The sequence below is a fragment of the Coregonus lavaretus genome (assembly GCF_964263955.1).
Source record: "Coregonus lavaretus genome assembly, chromosome: 2".
NCBI lineage: Eukaryota > Metazoa > Chordata > Actinopteri > Salmoniformes > Salmonidae > Coregonus > Coregonus lavaretus.
The window spans coordinates 12,098,673-12,114,839 of NC_139989.1; the positions used below are offsets into that span (position 1 = coordinate 12,098,673).

At 43.6% G+C, this 16,167-nt stretch overlaps 2 protein-coding genes and 1 pseudogene across 3 annotated transcripts in view; all 3 read right to left on the bottom strand.

The window, feature by feature from the left end:
• Window positions 1-497: 497 nt before the first annotated feature.
• LOC311137604 (C-C chemokine receptor type 3-like) lies at window positions 498-1,701 on the bottom strand (the record flags this gene model as incomplete). Its single annotated transcript, XM_084172109.1, has 2 exons — window positions 1,675-1,701; window positions 498-1,585 (listed from the first exon to the last, which is right to left on the bottom strand). The coding sequence occupies exon 2, from the start codon at window positions 1,560-1,562 to the stop codon at window positions 498-500; it is 1,065 nt and encodes a 354-aa protein (XP_084028235.1). The 5' UTR covers window positions 1,563-1,585; window positions 1,675-1,701.
• Window positions 1,702-7,133: 5,432 nt separating this feature from the next.
• On the bottom strand, window positions 7,134-10,386 carry LOC311138427 (C-X-C chemokine receptor type 3-like; annotated as a pseudogene). Its single transcript has 2 exons — window positions 10,376-10,386; window positions 7,134-7,912 (listed from the first exon to the last, which is right to left on the bottom strand). The product of its transcript is annotated as a C-X-C chemokine receptor type 3-like (transcript).
• A 2,554-nt stretch (window positions 10,387-12,940) lies between these two features.
• Window positions 12,941-16,167, bottom strand: part of LOC311138437 (uncharacterized protein) — a gene marked incomplete at both ends in the record, with an annotated part of 44,026 nt that continues 40,799 nt past the window's right edge. The window contains 7 exons of the mRNA XM_084173118.1: window positions 12,941-13,122; window positions 13,452-13,529; window positions 13,924-14,118; window positions 14,586-14,640; window positions 14,754-14,900; window positions 15,330-15,362; window positions 15,812-15,856. Coding sequence (XP_084029244.1) covers window positions 12,941-13,122; window positions 13,452-13,529; window positions 13,924-14,118; window positions 14,586-14,640; window positions 14,754-14,900; window positions 15,330-15,362; window positions 15,812-15,856 — 735 coding nt within the window. The remainder of the gene's footprint in view (window positions 13,123-13,451; window positions 13,530-13,923; window positions 14,119-14,585; window positions 14,641-14,753; window positions 14,901-15,329; window positions 15,363-15,811; window positions 15,857-16,167) is intronic.

The following is a 16,167-nucleotide window of genomic DNA, read 5'->3' on the forward strand; positions in this document are numbered from 1 at the left end:
AATGGAGGACATACAATTTGAAACAAACTGTTCAATTCAAGTCAATACACTTTATTATCATCCAAGGGGCAATTATTTTGGGGGTTAAAAAGTGACAGGGTGACAACACAACCAACAACATACTGTATGTTGCTTTGGCATTCATGGAATAGGCATTTTCAAAGCATGCAACGTTTGGTCCCATTGCTAGCTAATGTTAGCCAGAGGCAAAATGTAAACATGTTACTGAAACTAAATGTAGAAAAAGAATGAGTGCCCATTGTTATGACGCATTAAGTTAGGTCTTAATTTGTTGTACTGTCACAACTTTTATAAAGCCCTTTTTACATCAGCAGTTGTCACAAAGTGCTTTGCAGATATCCAGCCTAAAACCCCAAAGAGCAAGCAATGCAGAGGCACAGTGGTGAATAGCCACACACATTTTTCAAGATTCATTAACCAATATGAGACTTCTAGACATTCATTCATGTACATTCCTGCGCCACAGGGCTCCTATATCATACCTGTACATCTGTTTGACTAGTCATACCCACTTGAAGGTTTCTAATATGTGACAGTGTCCGGCTACCATTGATTGAGACATGGTTCTTTAGACACGGCATATGTTTCTGCAGCAGAATCCAGAAGTGGTTCTGGAATTTTCTACCCACAAAGGTGTAGAAGGCAGGATTGATACAGAAGTACAGATATGTGACCATACGAGTAACTTGCAGCGCATAGTCAAGTTTACGGACTTTCACACAGTCGACTTCATCCGCTTGAAGCATCACAACCACATTATAAGGAGTCCAGCATGCAAAGAACAGCAGTACTATGACAAATATGAGTCTCACCGTCCTGTACTTGTTGGTCATCCTGGAGGCGATGACGGTCAGGCAGATCCTAATGTAGCAGTAAAAAACAACAATGAGAGGAAATAGGAAAAACAAACCTAGCTGGAGGTATCGCCCCGACAGTTTCAATACCTCAAAGTCAATCGATTCTGAGGTACCAACCTCCTCACACACCAACCCCTGGGAGTAATGCTCGGCCTGGTCATAGAGTAGAAACGGCTTGATGCACGCCAGGAGGCTGATGCCCCACACAGCGGCAGACGAGGCGAGGGCGTAGCTCCTCCGACGTAGCCTGGTGGATGGCACGGCGTAGACCACCGCCAGGTACCGGTCAAATGTCATGAGGGTGAGGAACAGGATCGAGCTGTAGAAACCAAGGAAGTAGGCGCTGCCCACGATCTTACACCAGGCCCGGCCGAAGACCCAGCTGGACTTGTGGTGGTATACGGCCCAGAAGGGCAGACCGGACATGAAGACCAGGTCCGACACCACCAGGTTGAGGAGGAAGATGTTCCCCACCGTGTTGAGTTTCTCGAACTTGCAGAGGATGTAGAGGACCAAGCTGTTTCCCACCACGCTCAGTGTGAATATCAGCAGGTAGAAGGTGGAGAGTTTGACCCCAAAGTCGTGGTTAGTTTCTCTGTTGCAAAACGGAGCGTCCGTCTCTGAGCTGTAGTCCGGGTAGCCCGCTGTTGTCTCTCCAAAAGAGGAGTTCATTTCCATTTCCATTGCTTGGTGTGTTTACTCAAAACCTGTCAAAACATTGTCAGCTCTTACAGTGAACAACTTATTTAAATCAGCAGAAATTGAGTGAGGAAAATATCAATTTTAGCTGGCTTACCCAAAACTTTTGGCTGGAGTGTTTACTTGCTTGGGGCAAGTAAAGGGAAACGTTTATTTGTCTTCGAGTGAGACTCAGCCTAGGTTAGGAAATACACAGGGGAGGGGTGTGTGTGTGTGTGTGATGCATATCCTCTGAATCAGACCTTTGTCATCTAGCCTTTAGAGTTTCTTTCTATTCTGTCCTAATTTTCACCTTCTAACAATCATTGCACATTGGTGTATTGTACATAGGATGAATTTCAAATCAATCTCTAGCTCCTCCCTTATGCACCTCTGAAGATTTGAAAGGATTAGACAGGTTCATCCAATATGTCAGAGAAATCCATCCAGCCTATCAGAGGGAAGTATGAGGCTATTGCTACTTTGGCATACCCAATTCTAATGTAATGTTTTCAGATCTAGGCCTACATGAAGTGTCTGTATTAGGGGCTAGGGGTTGCTTTAGTATTCAGAAATCATGTCCTCTACCTCTATTGTAGATAGAATATTTTACATTTGTAACATTTAAGTTCTAATTGTCATCATTTCAAGGCCCTTTCATGTTAAAACTTCACCACTAGATGTCCTCTTCCTCCCAGACTGAAGACTGCATACAGACTGCAGCAATGTAGACCTGAGACATTACAAAGCTATGTAAAATCAAATCATTTTGTATTATGCGCCGAATACAACAGGTGCAGACATTACAGTGAAATGCTTACTTACAGCCCTTAACCAACAGTGCATTTATTTTTAATGAAAAATTTAAATAAAACAACAAAAAAGTGTTGAGCAAAAAAGCAGAAGTAAAATAAAATAACAGTAGGGAGGCTATATATACAGGGGGGTACCGGTGCAGAGTCAATGTGCGGGGGCACCGGCTAGTTGAGGTAGTTGAAGTAATATGTACATGTGGGTAGAGTTAAAGTGACTATGCATAAATAATTAACAGAGTAGCAGCAGCGTAAAAAGATGGGGTGGGGGGGGCAGTGCAAATAGTCCGGGTAGCCATGATTAGCTGTTCAGGAGTCTTATGGCTTGGGGGTAGAAGCTGTTGAGAAGTCTTTTGGACCTAGACTTGGCACTCCGGTACCGCTTGCCGTGCGGTAGCAGAGAGAATAGTCTATGACTAGGGTGGCTGGAGTCTTTGACAATTTTGAGGGCCTTCCTCTGACACCGCCTGGTATAGAGGTCCTGGATGGCAGGAAGCACGTACGTACGCACTACCCTCTGTAGTGCCTTGCGGTCGGAGGCCAAGCAGTTGCCATACCAGGCGGTGATGCAACCAGTCAGCATGCTCTCGATGGTGCAGCTGTATAATTTTTTGAGGATCTGAGGACCCATGCCGAATCTTTTCAGTCTCCTGAGGGGGAATAGGCTTTGTCGTGCCCTCTTCACGACTGTCTTGGTGTGTTTGGACCATGATAGTTCGTTGGTGATGTGGACACCAAGGAACTTGAAGCTCTCAACCTGTTCCACTACAGCCCCGGAGATGAGAATGGGGGCGTGCTCAGTCCTCTTTTTTTTCCTGTAGTCCACAATCATCTCCTTTGTCTTGGTCACGTTGAGGGAGAGGTTGTTATCCTGGCACCACACGGCCAGGTCTCTGACCTCCTCCCTATAGGCTGTCTCATCGTTGTCGGTGATCAGGCCTACCACTGTTGTGTCGTCGGCAAACTTAATGATGGTGTTGGAGTCGTGCCTGGCCATGCAGTCATGGGTGAACAGGGAGTACAGGAGGGGACTGAGCACGCACCCCTGAGGGGCCCCCGTGTTGAGGATCAGTGTGGCAGATGTGTTGTTACCTACCCTTACCACCTGGGGGTGGCCCGTCAGGAAGTCCAGGATCCAGTTGCAGAGGAAGGTGTTTAGTCCCAGGATCCTTAGCTTAGTGATGAGCTTTGAGGGCACTATGGTGTTGAATGCTGAGCTGTAGTCAATGAATAGCATTCTCACGTAGGTGTTCCTCTTGTCCAGGTGGGAAAGGGCAGTGTGGAGTGCAATAGAGATTGCATCATCTGTGGATCTGTTGGGGCGGTATGCAAATTGGAGTGGGTCTAGGGTTTCTGGGATAATGGTGTTGATGTGAGCCATGACAAGCCTTTCAAAGCACTTCATGGCTACAGACGTCAGTGCTACGGGTCGGTAGTCATTTAGGCAGGTTATCTTAGTGTCCTTGGGCACGGGGACTATGGTGGTCTGCTTGAAACATGTTGGTATTACAGACTCAGTCAGGGACATGTTGAAAATGTCAGTGAAGACACTTGCCAGTTGGTCAGCACATGCTTGGAGCACACGTCCTGGTAATCCGTCTGGCCCTGCGGCCTTGTGAATGTTGACCTGCTTAAAAGTCTTACTCACATCGGCTACGGAGAGCGTGATCACATAGTCATCCGGAACAGCTGGTGCTCTCATGCATGCTTCAGTGTTGCTTGCCTCGAAGCGAGCATAGAAGTGGTTTAGCTCGTCTGGTAGGCTTATGTCACTGGGAAGCTCGCGGCTGTGCTTCCCTTTGTAGTCTGTAACAGTTTTCAAGCCCTGCCACATCCGACGAGCGTCAGAGCCGGTGTAGTACGATTCAATCTTAGTCCTGTATTGACTCTTTGCCTGTTTGATGGTTCGTCGGAGGGCATAGCAGGATTTCTTATAAGCGTCCGGGTTAGAGTCCCGCTCCTTGAAAGTGGCAGCTCTACCCTTTAGCTCAGTGCGGATGTTTCCTGTAATCAATGGCTTCTGGTTGGGGTATGTACGTACGGTCACTGTGGGGACGACATCATCGATGCACTTATTGATGAAGCCAGTGACTGATGTGGTGTACTCCTCAATGCTATCTGAAGAATCCCGGAACATGTTCCAGTCTGTGCTAGCAAAACAGTCCTGTAGCTTAGCATCTGCGTCATCTGACCACTTTTTTATTAACCGAGTCACTGGTGCTTCCTGCTTTAGTTTTTGCTTATAAGCAGGAATCAGGAGGATAGAGTTATGGTCAGATTTGCCAAATGGAGGGCGAGGGAGAGCTTTGTACGCGTCTCTGTGTGTGGAGTAAAGGTGGTCTAGAGTTTTTTTTCCTCTGGTTGCACATTTAACATGCTGGTAGAAATTAGGTAGAACGGATTTAAGTTTCCCTGCATTAAAGTCCCCGGCCACTAGGAGCGCTGCCTCGGTGAGCGTTTTCCTGTTGACTTATGGCCTTATACAGCTCATTCAGTGCAATCTTAATGCCAGCATTGGTTTGTGGTGGTAAATAGACAGCTATGAAAAATATAGATGAAAACTCTCTTGGTAAATAGTGTGGTCTACAGCTTATCATAAGATACTCTACCTCAGGCGAGCAAAACCTCGAGACTTCCTTAGTATTTGATTTTGTGCACCAGCTGTTGTTTACAAATATACACAGACCGCCCCCCTTGTCTTACCGGAGTCAGCCGTTCTATCCTGCCGATGTAGCGTATAGCCCGCTAGCTGTATGTTATCCATGTCGTCGTTCAGCCACGACTCGGTGAAACATAAGATATTACAGTTTTTAATGTCCCGTTGGTAGGATAACCGTAATCTTAGGTCATCCAATTTATTTTCCAATGATTGAAGATTGGCTAATAGGATTGATGGAAGAGGCAGTTTACTCGCTCGCCGTCGGATCCTTACAAGGCACCCCGACCTACGTCCACGATATCTCTGTCTCTTCCTCATGCGAATGACGGGGATTTGGGCCTTGTCGGGTGTCTGTAGGATATCCTTTGCGGCCGCCTCGTTGAAGAAAAATTATTAGTCCAATACAAGGTGAGTAATCGCTGTCCTGATATCCAGAAGCTCTTTTTGGTTATAAGAGACGATGGCAGAAACATTATGTACAAAATAAATTCCAAATAACGCGGAAAAACACACATAATAGTACAATTGGTTAGAGGGCTGTAAAACGGCAGCCATCTTCTCCGGCGCCATTAAATGTTGACACACGCCTCATGCACATGAGTTGTCTTTCCACTGAAGAACCACAACAGACAGCATTATCTCCTCACTGAAAATGCTCTCTGTTATTATATAGAATATGATCTCTGACTATATGAACTACGCCTGCCAGAAGTAATGTCTTAAAAAAAGGTTCCTTCGACTAAAATGTTGACCAAATAAATGGTATTTATGCAGTGGGCTGAATCAGGGTCACACAGGGTGTTTCTTGGTAGTCTTAAAGAAATCTACTTTGAAACATAAGTATACACCTCACACACATGGTTATGACAACTTTACCATGTCAGATATAGAGTTGAAATGTATTCCATTTTGAGTTTGCATCCCAATATTGCACTTTATGTACATCAAATAAGTTTTTATTTTTTTTGACTTTACTGTGAAATGCTTGCAACAATGCACAGTTTACAAATAATAATTATTCTCTAGCTTCCTCTTTGCTCAACTCCCTCCCTGGTTGTAGAGGGATTTGGTTCTGTAGGTTGAGGGTTCTTTATATGGTGGATTGAAGACTCTCTATAGCTAGGTTTCCATCCAAATGGTGACAGATCATGTGAATATTCTAAAGTGTGCATAAAAACAAGATGTGCATTTTCCCACCAGAGATGTGTTTCCATCAATATGACTTGTTGCGGTTAGAAGGCGGTGCGTGATGATGTAGTCCCGAGTGGCGCAGTGGTCTAAGGCACTGCATCGCAGTACTAGCTGTGCCACTAGAGATCCTGGTTCGAATCCAGGCTCTGTCGTAGCCGGCCGTGACCGGGAGACCCATAATTGGTCCAGCGTCATCCAGGGTAGGGGAGGGAATGGCCGGCAGGGATGTAGCTCAGTTGGTAGAGCATGGCGTTTGCAACGCCAGGGTTGTGGGTTCGATTCCCACAGGAGGCCAGTATGGAAAAAATATTTTTTTTAAATGTATGCACTCACTAACTGTAAGTCGCTCTGGATAAGAGCGTCTGCTAAATGACTAAAATGTAAAATAAAAATAACCTTTATATTTCCATGTACCAAAAAACAACAAAAAAGTCAAATGGGTTTCCATCGCATTTTCAGCTCTACTGATGGTTGTCAGAATTCTTTTGGCGAATGTGTCCACTCTGGTCTTGCACCTGCACAGATACAGTGCGGGTGTAGCCTACATTACATTATTATGAACATACTGTATGTTGCTTTGGCATTCATGGAATAGGCATTTTCAAAGCATGCAACGTTTGGTCCCATTGCTAGCTAATGTTAGCCAGAGGCTAAATGTAAAAAATAATGAGTGCCCATTGTTATGACGCATTAAGTTAGGTCTTAATTTGTTGTACTGTCACAACTTTTATGAAGCCCTTTTTACATCAGCAGTTGTCACAAAGTGCTTTGCAGATATCCAGCCTAAAACCCCAAAGAGCAAGCAATGCAGAGGCACAGTGGTGAATAGCCACACACATTTTTCAAGATTCATTAACCAATATGAGACTTCTAGACATTCATTCATGTACATTCCTGCGCCACAGGGCTCCTATATCATACCTGTACATCTGTTTGACTAGTCATACCCACTTGAAGGTTTCTAATATGTGACAGTGTCCGGCTACCATTGATTGAGACATGGTTCTTTAGACACGGCATATGTTTCTGCAGCAGAATCCAGAAGTGGTTCTGGAATTTTCTACCCACAAAGGTGTAGAAGGCAGGATTGATACAGAAGTACAGATATGTGACCATACGATTAACTTGCAGCGCATAGTCAAGTTTACAGTCTTTCACACAGTCGACTTCATCCGCTTGAAGCATCACAACCACATTATAAGGAGTCCAGCATGCAAAGAACAGCAGTACTATGACAAATATGAGTCTCACCGTCCTGTACTTGTTGGTCATCCTGGAGGCGATGACGGTCAGGCAGATCCTAATGTAGCAGTAAAAAACAACAATGAGAGGAAATAGGAAAAACAAACCTAACTGGAGGTATCGCCCCGACAGTTTCAATACCTCAGTCAATCGATTCTGAGGTACCAACCTCTTCACACACCAACCCCTGGGAGTAATGCTCGGCCTGGTTGTAGAGTAGAAACGGCTTGATGCACGCCATGAGACTGATGCCCCATACGGCGGCGGACGAGGGCGTAGCTCCTTCGACGTAGCCTGACAACTTGCAGAGGATGTAGAGGACCAAGCTGTTTCCCACCACGCTCAGTGTGAAGATCAGCAGGTAGAAGGTGGAGAGTTTGACCCCAATGTCGTGGTTAGTTTCTCTGTTGCAGAACGTGCATCCGTCTCCGAGCTGTAGTCCGGGTAGCCCGCTGTTGTCTCCCCAAAAGAGGAGTTCATTTCCATTGCTTGGTGTGTTTACTTAAAACATTGTCAGCTCTTACACTAAACAACTTATTTAAATCAGCAGAAATTGACTGAGGAAAATATCAATTTTAGCTGACTTTGGCTGGAGTGTTTACTTGCGGCAAGTAAAGGGAAAAGTTACTTTGTCTTTGAGTGGGACTCAGCCTAGGTTAGGAAATACACAGGGGAGGTGTGTGTGTGATGCATATCATCTGAATCAGACCTTTGTCATCTAGCCTTTAGAGTTTCTATTCTGTCCTAATTTTTACCTTCTATCAATCATTTCACAATCTCCCCAAAAGGTTGAAACTAACTGTAGCATCAGATGAATGCAACCTACAGTGTAGAGGTTCTCTTCAGCTCAGTTGTTAGAGCAAGACGCTTGCAATGCCAAGATGGTGAGTTCAGTTCCCGGGACGACCCATTTGTAAAAAATGTATGCACACATGACTAAATCGCTTGGGATAAAAGCGTCTGTTAACTGGCTTATATAATTAGTGAAATGGTATGCACTCTCCATTTTTCAAACATGTAGGCATGAATGGAAGGAGGAAGTTAGCTACACACCCTGCATATTTGAGTCAGGAGTAGTGTTTATTTCCAAACGGCAACGTTTTACAGTAATCAAACGCTGGTAGAGCAACCCACATGATCATAATGGGTCATTCTACAGAAGGGGTGCAAATTGGGGGTTGAAAAAAAAATCACATGGTATGTGTCTTATGTATCCTACTTTCAGCACACGTCTTCCAACATATGTCAGGTAGATATATACACTACTAAAACACTTTGTTTGTATTGCCTATAAGTTAAAATTGAAGAAAACCTTTGGTTTCCACACCATTTCATTGAATTTAACATTGCAGAACCAATGTTATTTTTGTCAACTTAAGTTCCCAATTTTTATTTTGAAAATAAAAGACAAATGGCATGGACAAAATCATTGCCACCCTTTGGCCAAGATAACTCCAATTGCTGCACCTTTCTAGATAGTAATTTGCCCACTTTTCAGCAGCAAACTGCTCTAATTATTCAATGTTTGAGGGGTGCCCTCCAACTGCTGTTGTCAGTTCTCGCCATAGGTTTTGGATGTGATTCAGATCCGGGCTCTTCACTGGTCACTCCAGAACAGTCCAGTGCTTCTTCTTGAACCATTCCGGGGTGCTTCTGATGTGTGTTTGGGGTTGTTGTCCTGCTGGAAGACCAACAACCTTCAACAGAGACGCAGTTTTTGGACCCTGGGTTGAACATTGCATTCCAAAAACCCTTGATAATCTGCTGATTTCATGATGTCTTGCACACGTTCAAAGCCCCCAGTACCAGAGACAGCAAAGCAACCCCACAGCATTACCGATGACCAAACTAAGCATTCAATGAAAAGAACACCCTACAATCTAACATGGGGAGGTTTGTAATGCTGTGGGGTTTCTTTAGCTGCCTCTGGTACTTGAACATGTGGAACACAATGAAATCAGCGGATTATCAAGGTGTTTTGAAGTCTATGTTCAACCTAGTGTCCAAAAACTGGGTCTCCATCACAGGAGGTTGGTGGCACCTTAATTTGGGAGAACGGCTCGTGGTAATGACTGGAGCGGAATCAGTGGAATGGTATCAAATACAAATACATGGTTTCCAGGTGTTTGATGCCATTCCATTTGCTCCATTCTGGCCATTATGAGCCGTTCCCCCCTCAACAGCCTCCACTGGTCTCCATTGAAGGTTGTGTGTCTTCCAGCAAGAAAACGACCCCAAACACAAATCAAAAAGCACCCAGGAATGGTTTAAGAAGAAACGCTGGACTGTTCTGGAGTGGCCAAAGAAGAGTCCAGATCTGACTCACATCTACCCCTCAAAGAGCTTGCTGCTGAAGAGTGGGTCAAATTGCCAGTAGAAAGGTGCAGAAAGCTCATTAATGCTACACAAAGCATTTGTCAGCAGTTATCTTGGCCAAAGGCTCTGGAACCAAGTACTAGTTCTAGGGTGGCCAAAAAATATTTTCCATGTCATTTGTCTTTTTTTTCTAAATTAAAATAGTAAACTTAAGTTTACAAAAATACATTTGGTTCTGCAATGTTGAAAATCCAATAACATGGTGTGGAGACAAACTTCTCAATTTCAATTTATTTTAGAAGAAATTGGGAATGATTTAAGAAAAGTGTAACTGTATTTACCTGAATTCCTTACCACCCCACTAAATCTTTCACTACCGAAACATAATGAAAAAAGTTGCAATAAAGGGAGAACCATTCACAGTAGTGATGATTGATTAACCTTCTTTTAATTAATTAATTTTAGAATTGTAAGTTGCTTACCAAATTAACAAAAACTGTACCTTTTAATTGAATTTAGATCATTATAATCTCTATACATGAAGATTTACCAACTTGCTCACTAATTTTCTCCAAAATGTTTGCAGACAGACTACTCACCATGTGGCCATGCTGGAGAAGGGTGCAATCCCATCACCTGGTGATATTTATAGGGTTGTGGCTTAAGGCAGTGTTTCCCAAACTCGGTCCTGGGGCACCCCCTGGGTGCAAGTATAGTTTTTTTCCCTAGCACTACACAGCTGATTCAAATAACCAACTCATCATCAAGCTTTGATTATTTGAATCAGCTGTGTAGTGCTAGGGCAAAAAACTAAATGTGCACCCAGGGGGGGCCCTAGGACCGAGTTTGGGAAACCCTGGCTTAAAGCACATTCATTCTACAGTCTTTTAATGTGAGTGTTTCAGTAGTGACATCAAAAGGTGGGACAGCATTTCTTTTTTGAAAGACATTTAAAAATAAACACAACTACTAATTAGATCAGTATATTTGAATGTAATAATAGAACAACTCAAGATGTTCTATTGAAATAAGTGTTAAAATTTTTTTGCTTTATTTTCAAACATGAAGTTTAGGAGTCAGGGTTTGGGACAGCCACTTCTCGATAGAAATAGCTGTATAAACAGTGACTTTGTACTATATTAATTTAACTATATGTTTGTTATTACCTTGGATTGAATGAGAGCATATCAGGAAGTAAATAAATGTCCTTAGTTTGGATACTTAACTGTTTTTTGCACCACTCATGCAGAATCACCCATATACAGTACAGTACAACCATATAACCACATAACAGTTGATGTAAAAGATGGAAACTTGGATATCATAAAATACATAAAAGCATATGAAAATATATTACAATATCTTAAATGTAAAAAAACAACAACACCAAAACAGCATAACCATTCATACACATGTCAGCGTCTGTCATATCCCATGGCACATCATGTAGCCCCTGTAGTTAAATCAGGAGGTATAGCACATTATGTAGCCCCTGTAGTTAAATCAGGAGGTATAGCACATCATGTAGCCCTTGTAGTTAAATCAGGAGGTATAGCACATAATGTAGCCCCTGTAGTTAAATCAGGAGGTATAACACATCATGTAGCCCCTGTAGTTAAATCAGGAGGTATAACACATAATGTAGCCCCTGTAGTTAAATCAGGAGGTATAACACATCATGTAGCCCCTGTAGTTAAATTAGGAGGTATAACACATAATGTAGCCCCTGTAGTTAAATCAGGAGGTATAACACATAATGTAGCCCCTGTAGTTAAATTAGGAGGTATAACACATCATGTAGCCCCTGTAGTTAAATCAGGAGGTATAACACATAATGTAGCCCCTGTAGTTAAATCAGGAGGTATAACACATAATGTAGCCCCTGTAGTTAAATCAGGAGGTATAACACATCATGTAGCCCTTGTAGTTAAATCAGGAGGTATAACACATAATGTAGCCCCTGTAGTTAAATCAGGAGGTATAACACATCATGTAGTTAAATCAGGAGGTATAACACATCATGTAGCCCCTGTAGTTAAATCAGGAGGTATAGTATGTTATGGTACATAAAGTATGGACAATGCAATATGAATCGTTTGGCTGTATCAAACAAATAACATGTTTTAACAAAGATTTGCAAAACACATTTGAGTTGTTCCTGAGGTTTAATTTCATTTATGGTATGGGTTTATAAAGGCACACGGTGAATTAATATATTATCTACAGTACAGTTTTCATAGTTGGGATACATTTTAAGCTGAAATACTCACAATGTTGTCTTGTAAGACGGGAAAATGCATAAGGCACTTACTGTATTAGCATATTCCGTGGTTGAATCCAGCTAGCCTGTTATTGTACTAATTAGCATTTACTCTGTGTTTACCTCAGCCCACAACATATTTACATTTTGGTATGCTGTAAAATATTTACATATGGAGGGCTTGACAACAACAACTTATGGTATGACATTTTTTAAATATGTTTCACACCCTGGTTTTACAAAACATGTTTCACTGGTGTACTGTAATGCCTCGTGTCCAGCAAGGAGGTAGCATTACAGTACCAAGGCAGTGCAATGTGTACAGGAGATAACATTTGCTCTTTATCAACAGTAAGACTCTGATGATTCTCATTGGATAATCACCATTAAAAGTCCAAAACATATGGTTTCTATCATTTATTCTGAAACCTACAAACATACAGTATATGAAGCCACGCATGTCTCAATATAGACCTAGCTTCAGTTAATCAGGACAAATATTTCCACTGAACAGCAGGGTGGACTCCCATATGCCTTAAAACAGGGTTTCCCAACCCTCTCCTCAGGGACCACCAGACTTTTCAGATATTTGTTGTAGCCCTAAATTGGCACACCTGATTCAGTTAGTCCTTGACTAATGGAATCAGGTGTGCCAGTTCAGGGCTAGAACAAATATGTGGAACGTCTGCTGGTCCCCGTGGAGAAGGCCTTAAAGCATGTGTGTCCAATCATATCTGCAAAGAGCAAGTGTGGGTGCAGACCTTTATTCCATATTCAGGTGTGTTAGCCTGCAGCTAAACACTGCCCTTTGCCGATAAGATTGGACATCCCTGTCTTAAAAGTATGACGATGCATCTTGACCCCCACATTGAAGCCTGTCCTCCCTTCTAGGGGCCCCTTCCTCTCAGAAATTGGGCCCTTTGCTGTAGGGGTCGTTCCTGAGGTTGTAGGCCTGGTAGCAAGAAGACATGTCACACACTCCTGGTAGTCCTGATGACCCTTGTTTCCCTGGCATTCCGGGACTTCCTGGCATCCCCTGAGGGCCCGGGCGTCCGATGCCATCCGATCCGCGAGGCCCCTGAACTCCTGCCCGCCATTAAGGAGAAATACGGTAAGGGGATATGACTCCACAGAACGAGCAGTGTGTTTTCATGTTTCAGAAGAATCAATGGTGATGGTTTCGTATGGAGCTATGGGATATGAGGCTCTAGAATAACATTTGTGTCAGTATAGCAGGCTAGCTAGCATTTTATGCTCTCTGGAGGATACCTATTTAAAAGGCTCCAATCCCTGATAGAAGGGGTTTTAGCCTGTTCAAGGTCTGAATCCTTAAGTGCTAGTGCATGATGTATGGCTAATCAACAGCTAACATGTAGTTAGCGCCCAACGGTTGATTCACCGTTGTGTTAGCTTACCTGACTGTCCAGTAGGCCCTGGCGACCCTAGACGACCCTCTCCTTTGGTGCCTTTGAGTCCTCTTGGTCCAGTGTCACCTAAGGATGATTTATAATCATTATACTGTGTATCGAACCAACATGGCTCTAGCTCACCTGTTAACATAACATACTCCACTGTTACTTCAAGTGGATAACACTTTCTATGAAGCCCCTGTTGAACTGCAATGTATTTACAGTTGTGTATTGTATTACCAGCAAAGTGCTTTACAAGACTAGCTATAGTGTTCAGCTAATGGCTCCTTATAACCAATTATATAAATGCAGTCATCTCTATAATTCCGTACACATACGTGGTTCATAGGTGAATTATAGGGGAGTCATGTTTTACTTCCATATGTGTTACCATGTTATAATTACTTTATCCTAACCTGTAGCGTAATGCGCTACCAAACACTCAGTAGAGTCTTTGGGGTTTCTGTGCGGGTGTTACCTTTGACTCCCTGGGGCCCCTGCATGCCGGGGGGTCCTGTGTATCCTGGTGAGCCGATTCTACCGGGATAGCCCGGGGTTCCTGAGGAACCTTTGAGTCCTGGTGCTCCAGGCTGTCCCGGGGGTCCCTTCACCGTCTCACACGGCTCACATCTGCTGAGAGGGGCTAGTGTCTGCAGCAGCTGGGGGAGCTGATCTGGGAGGGCCCAAACACAATTTGGTTAATCAAATCAAAATTAATCAGTCAATCAATCAAGTTACTAAGGGAACCATTGTTTACAGTCATTAATATGTCTCATGATTTAAACTTCTTTATTTGAGTACACTTGGAAAAATAGCCCACATATTACTGGGGCAAAAATATTAATAGCACCGAATTCTGTTACCAGATAAACATATTGCTATTAACTGTAATATGATGCTGTAAGGATGTTACCGTTTTACCTTCCTGCCCTAACCAATACATATTCATATTGAACATGAATTTAAGGCGTAGTAGGATCGCTACACTCATTTTACATTTCAATATGTGTATTGTTTAATCCCTACAGTCTTAAGCTGCTGAGTCAACAACGAGCCGCACGCTTTCCAGCTTACTTCAATTTGCACTTTAGTTATTGACACTGCAGAGCTACCGCTGGGCGGGCAGTGACAGGTACTTACTCCGCAACACATCGCCGCAGAGCTTCATCAAGTGGTCATCGGAGGGAGGCTTCCCCTGTAAGACACAGATAAGGCCAAATGGGTAAGACGGTTGGCGTCTCGATGGCGAAGGTATGGAGAAACGGACAGGGCGCTTTTAGAGAAAGGTCAGGATTCAGGAAAACTCACAGGCTTCCCAGGGTAGCCCGTCATTCCCGGTTGCCCAGGCAACCCGTCCTCGCCGGGAGATCCCCGTGGGCCGGCGGCCCCCACGTGTCCCATGTCCCCTTTCTTCCCATCGGTGCCTCTGACACCGATGTCCCCCGTGATGCCTTTCTGATGATCGTGAGGAGAAATATGGTCACAAACTCTATAGAACTAAACAGAGTATAGGACCTTTGCATACAGAGCTCGGTTGCATTTAAAATGTCTGTCATAGCCTACAATATATTTGCCCTGAGAGTAGAAAATGAAGAACCGTTCCAGAATAGGTGTGCAAAGAAATCATAGTGGAAATATGCCGACATGTATCTTTTAAAATGTGAATGTTGAACTTCGTGTTCATGGGCCTTATGTGATATGGATTTCACAGTAGGTGTACTGTCATGTCTATTTATCTAGACCCTGCGGGTGTGATGTCGGAGGCTTCATCGTATGGCATGTTCAGTAGTATTCCTCAGCTCAGATGGCATGAGAGGATCTGGTCTCTGGTGTAGAATGAGGCAGAATGGATTATATCTAACGCAGCAGTGTAATTCTACAAACCTGTCCTTTGCCTCCCCTGAGCCCAGCTTCACCCTGGCAGAGAAGGAGGAAAATGAGGGAAAGAGCCTGTTAAAAAAGTTCTGCTTGAATATCAAAGAAATGCTCTCTTTCAGAAGCTCTTCATTCACTCTGCTCTGATAAAAGTATAAATATTTTTTCCTTGCTGAAGTCTTACTTACTACAGTTGATGCAGAGGTAAAAAAATTAATAAAATCGACATACTGTCGGCCTAATGCTGTTGTATATCAAATACGAGTCACAGCCAGTGCAATGGCCACAGGGAAAGTTATGACTTCAAATTGTTTACCCATAAATAGTGTTATGTAAAAGTGACAGGCTAATCCAGTGTGCCTGATATTGGCCGAGGCGCCATCTTTTTCTTTGGGGGGCTCTGTGAAGACCAAGGCATAAAAACGTATTGTGGTTGAAGTAGATATGATATCCACTGCCACCCAGTGGCCTGGTTATGTAACTGCACTCACCGGTATGCCGGGGTTCCCAGGGGCTCCATCGGTGCCTCGTTCGCCCTGGAACAAGATACAGGGATGGGGGGATGGATGATGGGAGTGGGGAGGAAGATAGGAGGCATCAGAGGAGGGTATAGGAGAGCACTCGCTACTAAAAGGTCATCATTAGCATTCACAGCCAAGGAGAGACGCAAGGGTCTCATTGACCTTTAAAAAACACATCACCTGAGTTTCCCCTACCTCCCCTCTCTTCCCTCTGCTCTGCTGTCTGCCTCTATCACGGTCGCCCCGCTGTGATCGTAAGGCTATAGGAAGCACAAATCAAAGCACAGAGCCAAAGAAACGACACTCTGTAGTCACAGCACAGGGTC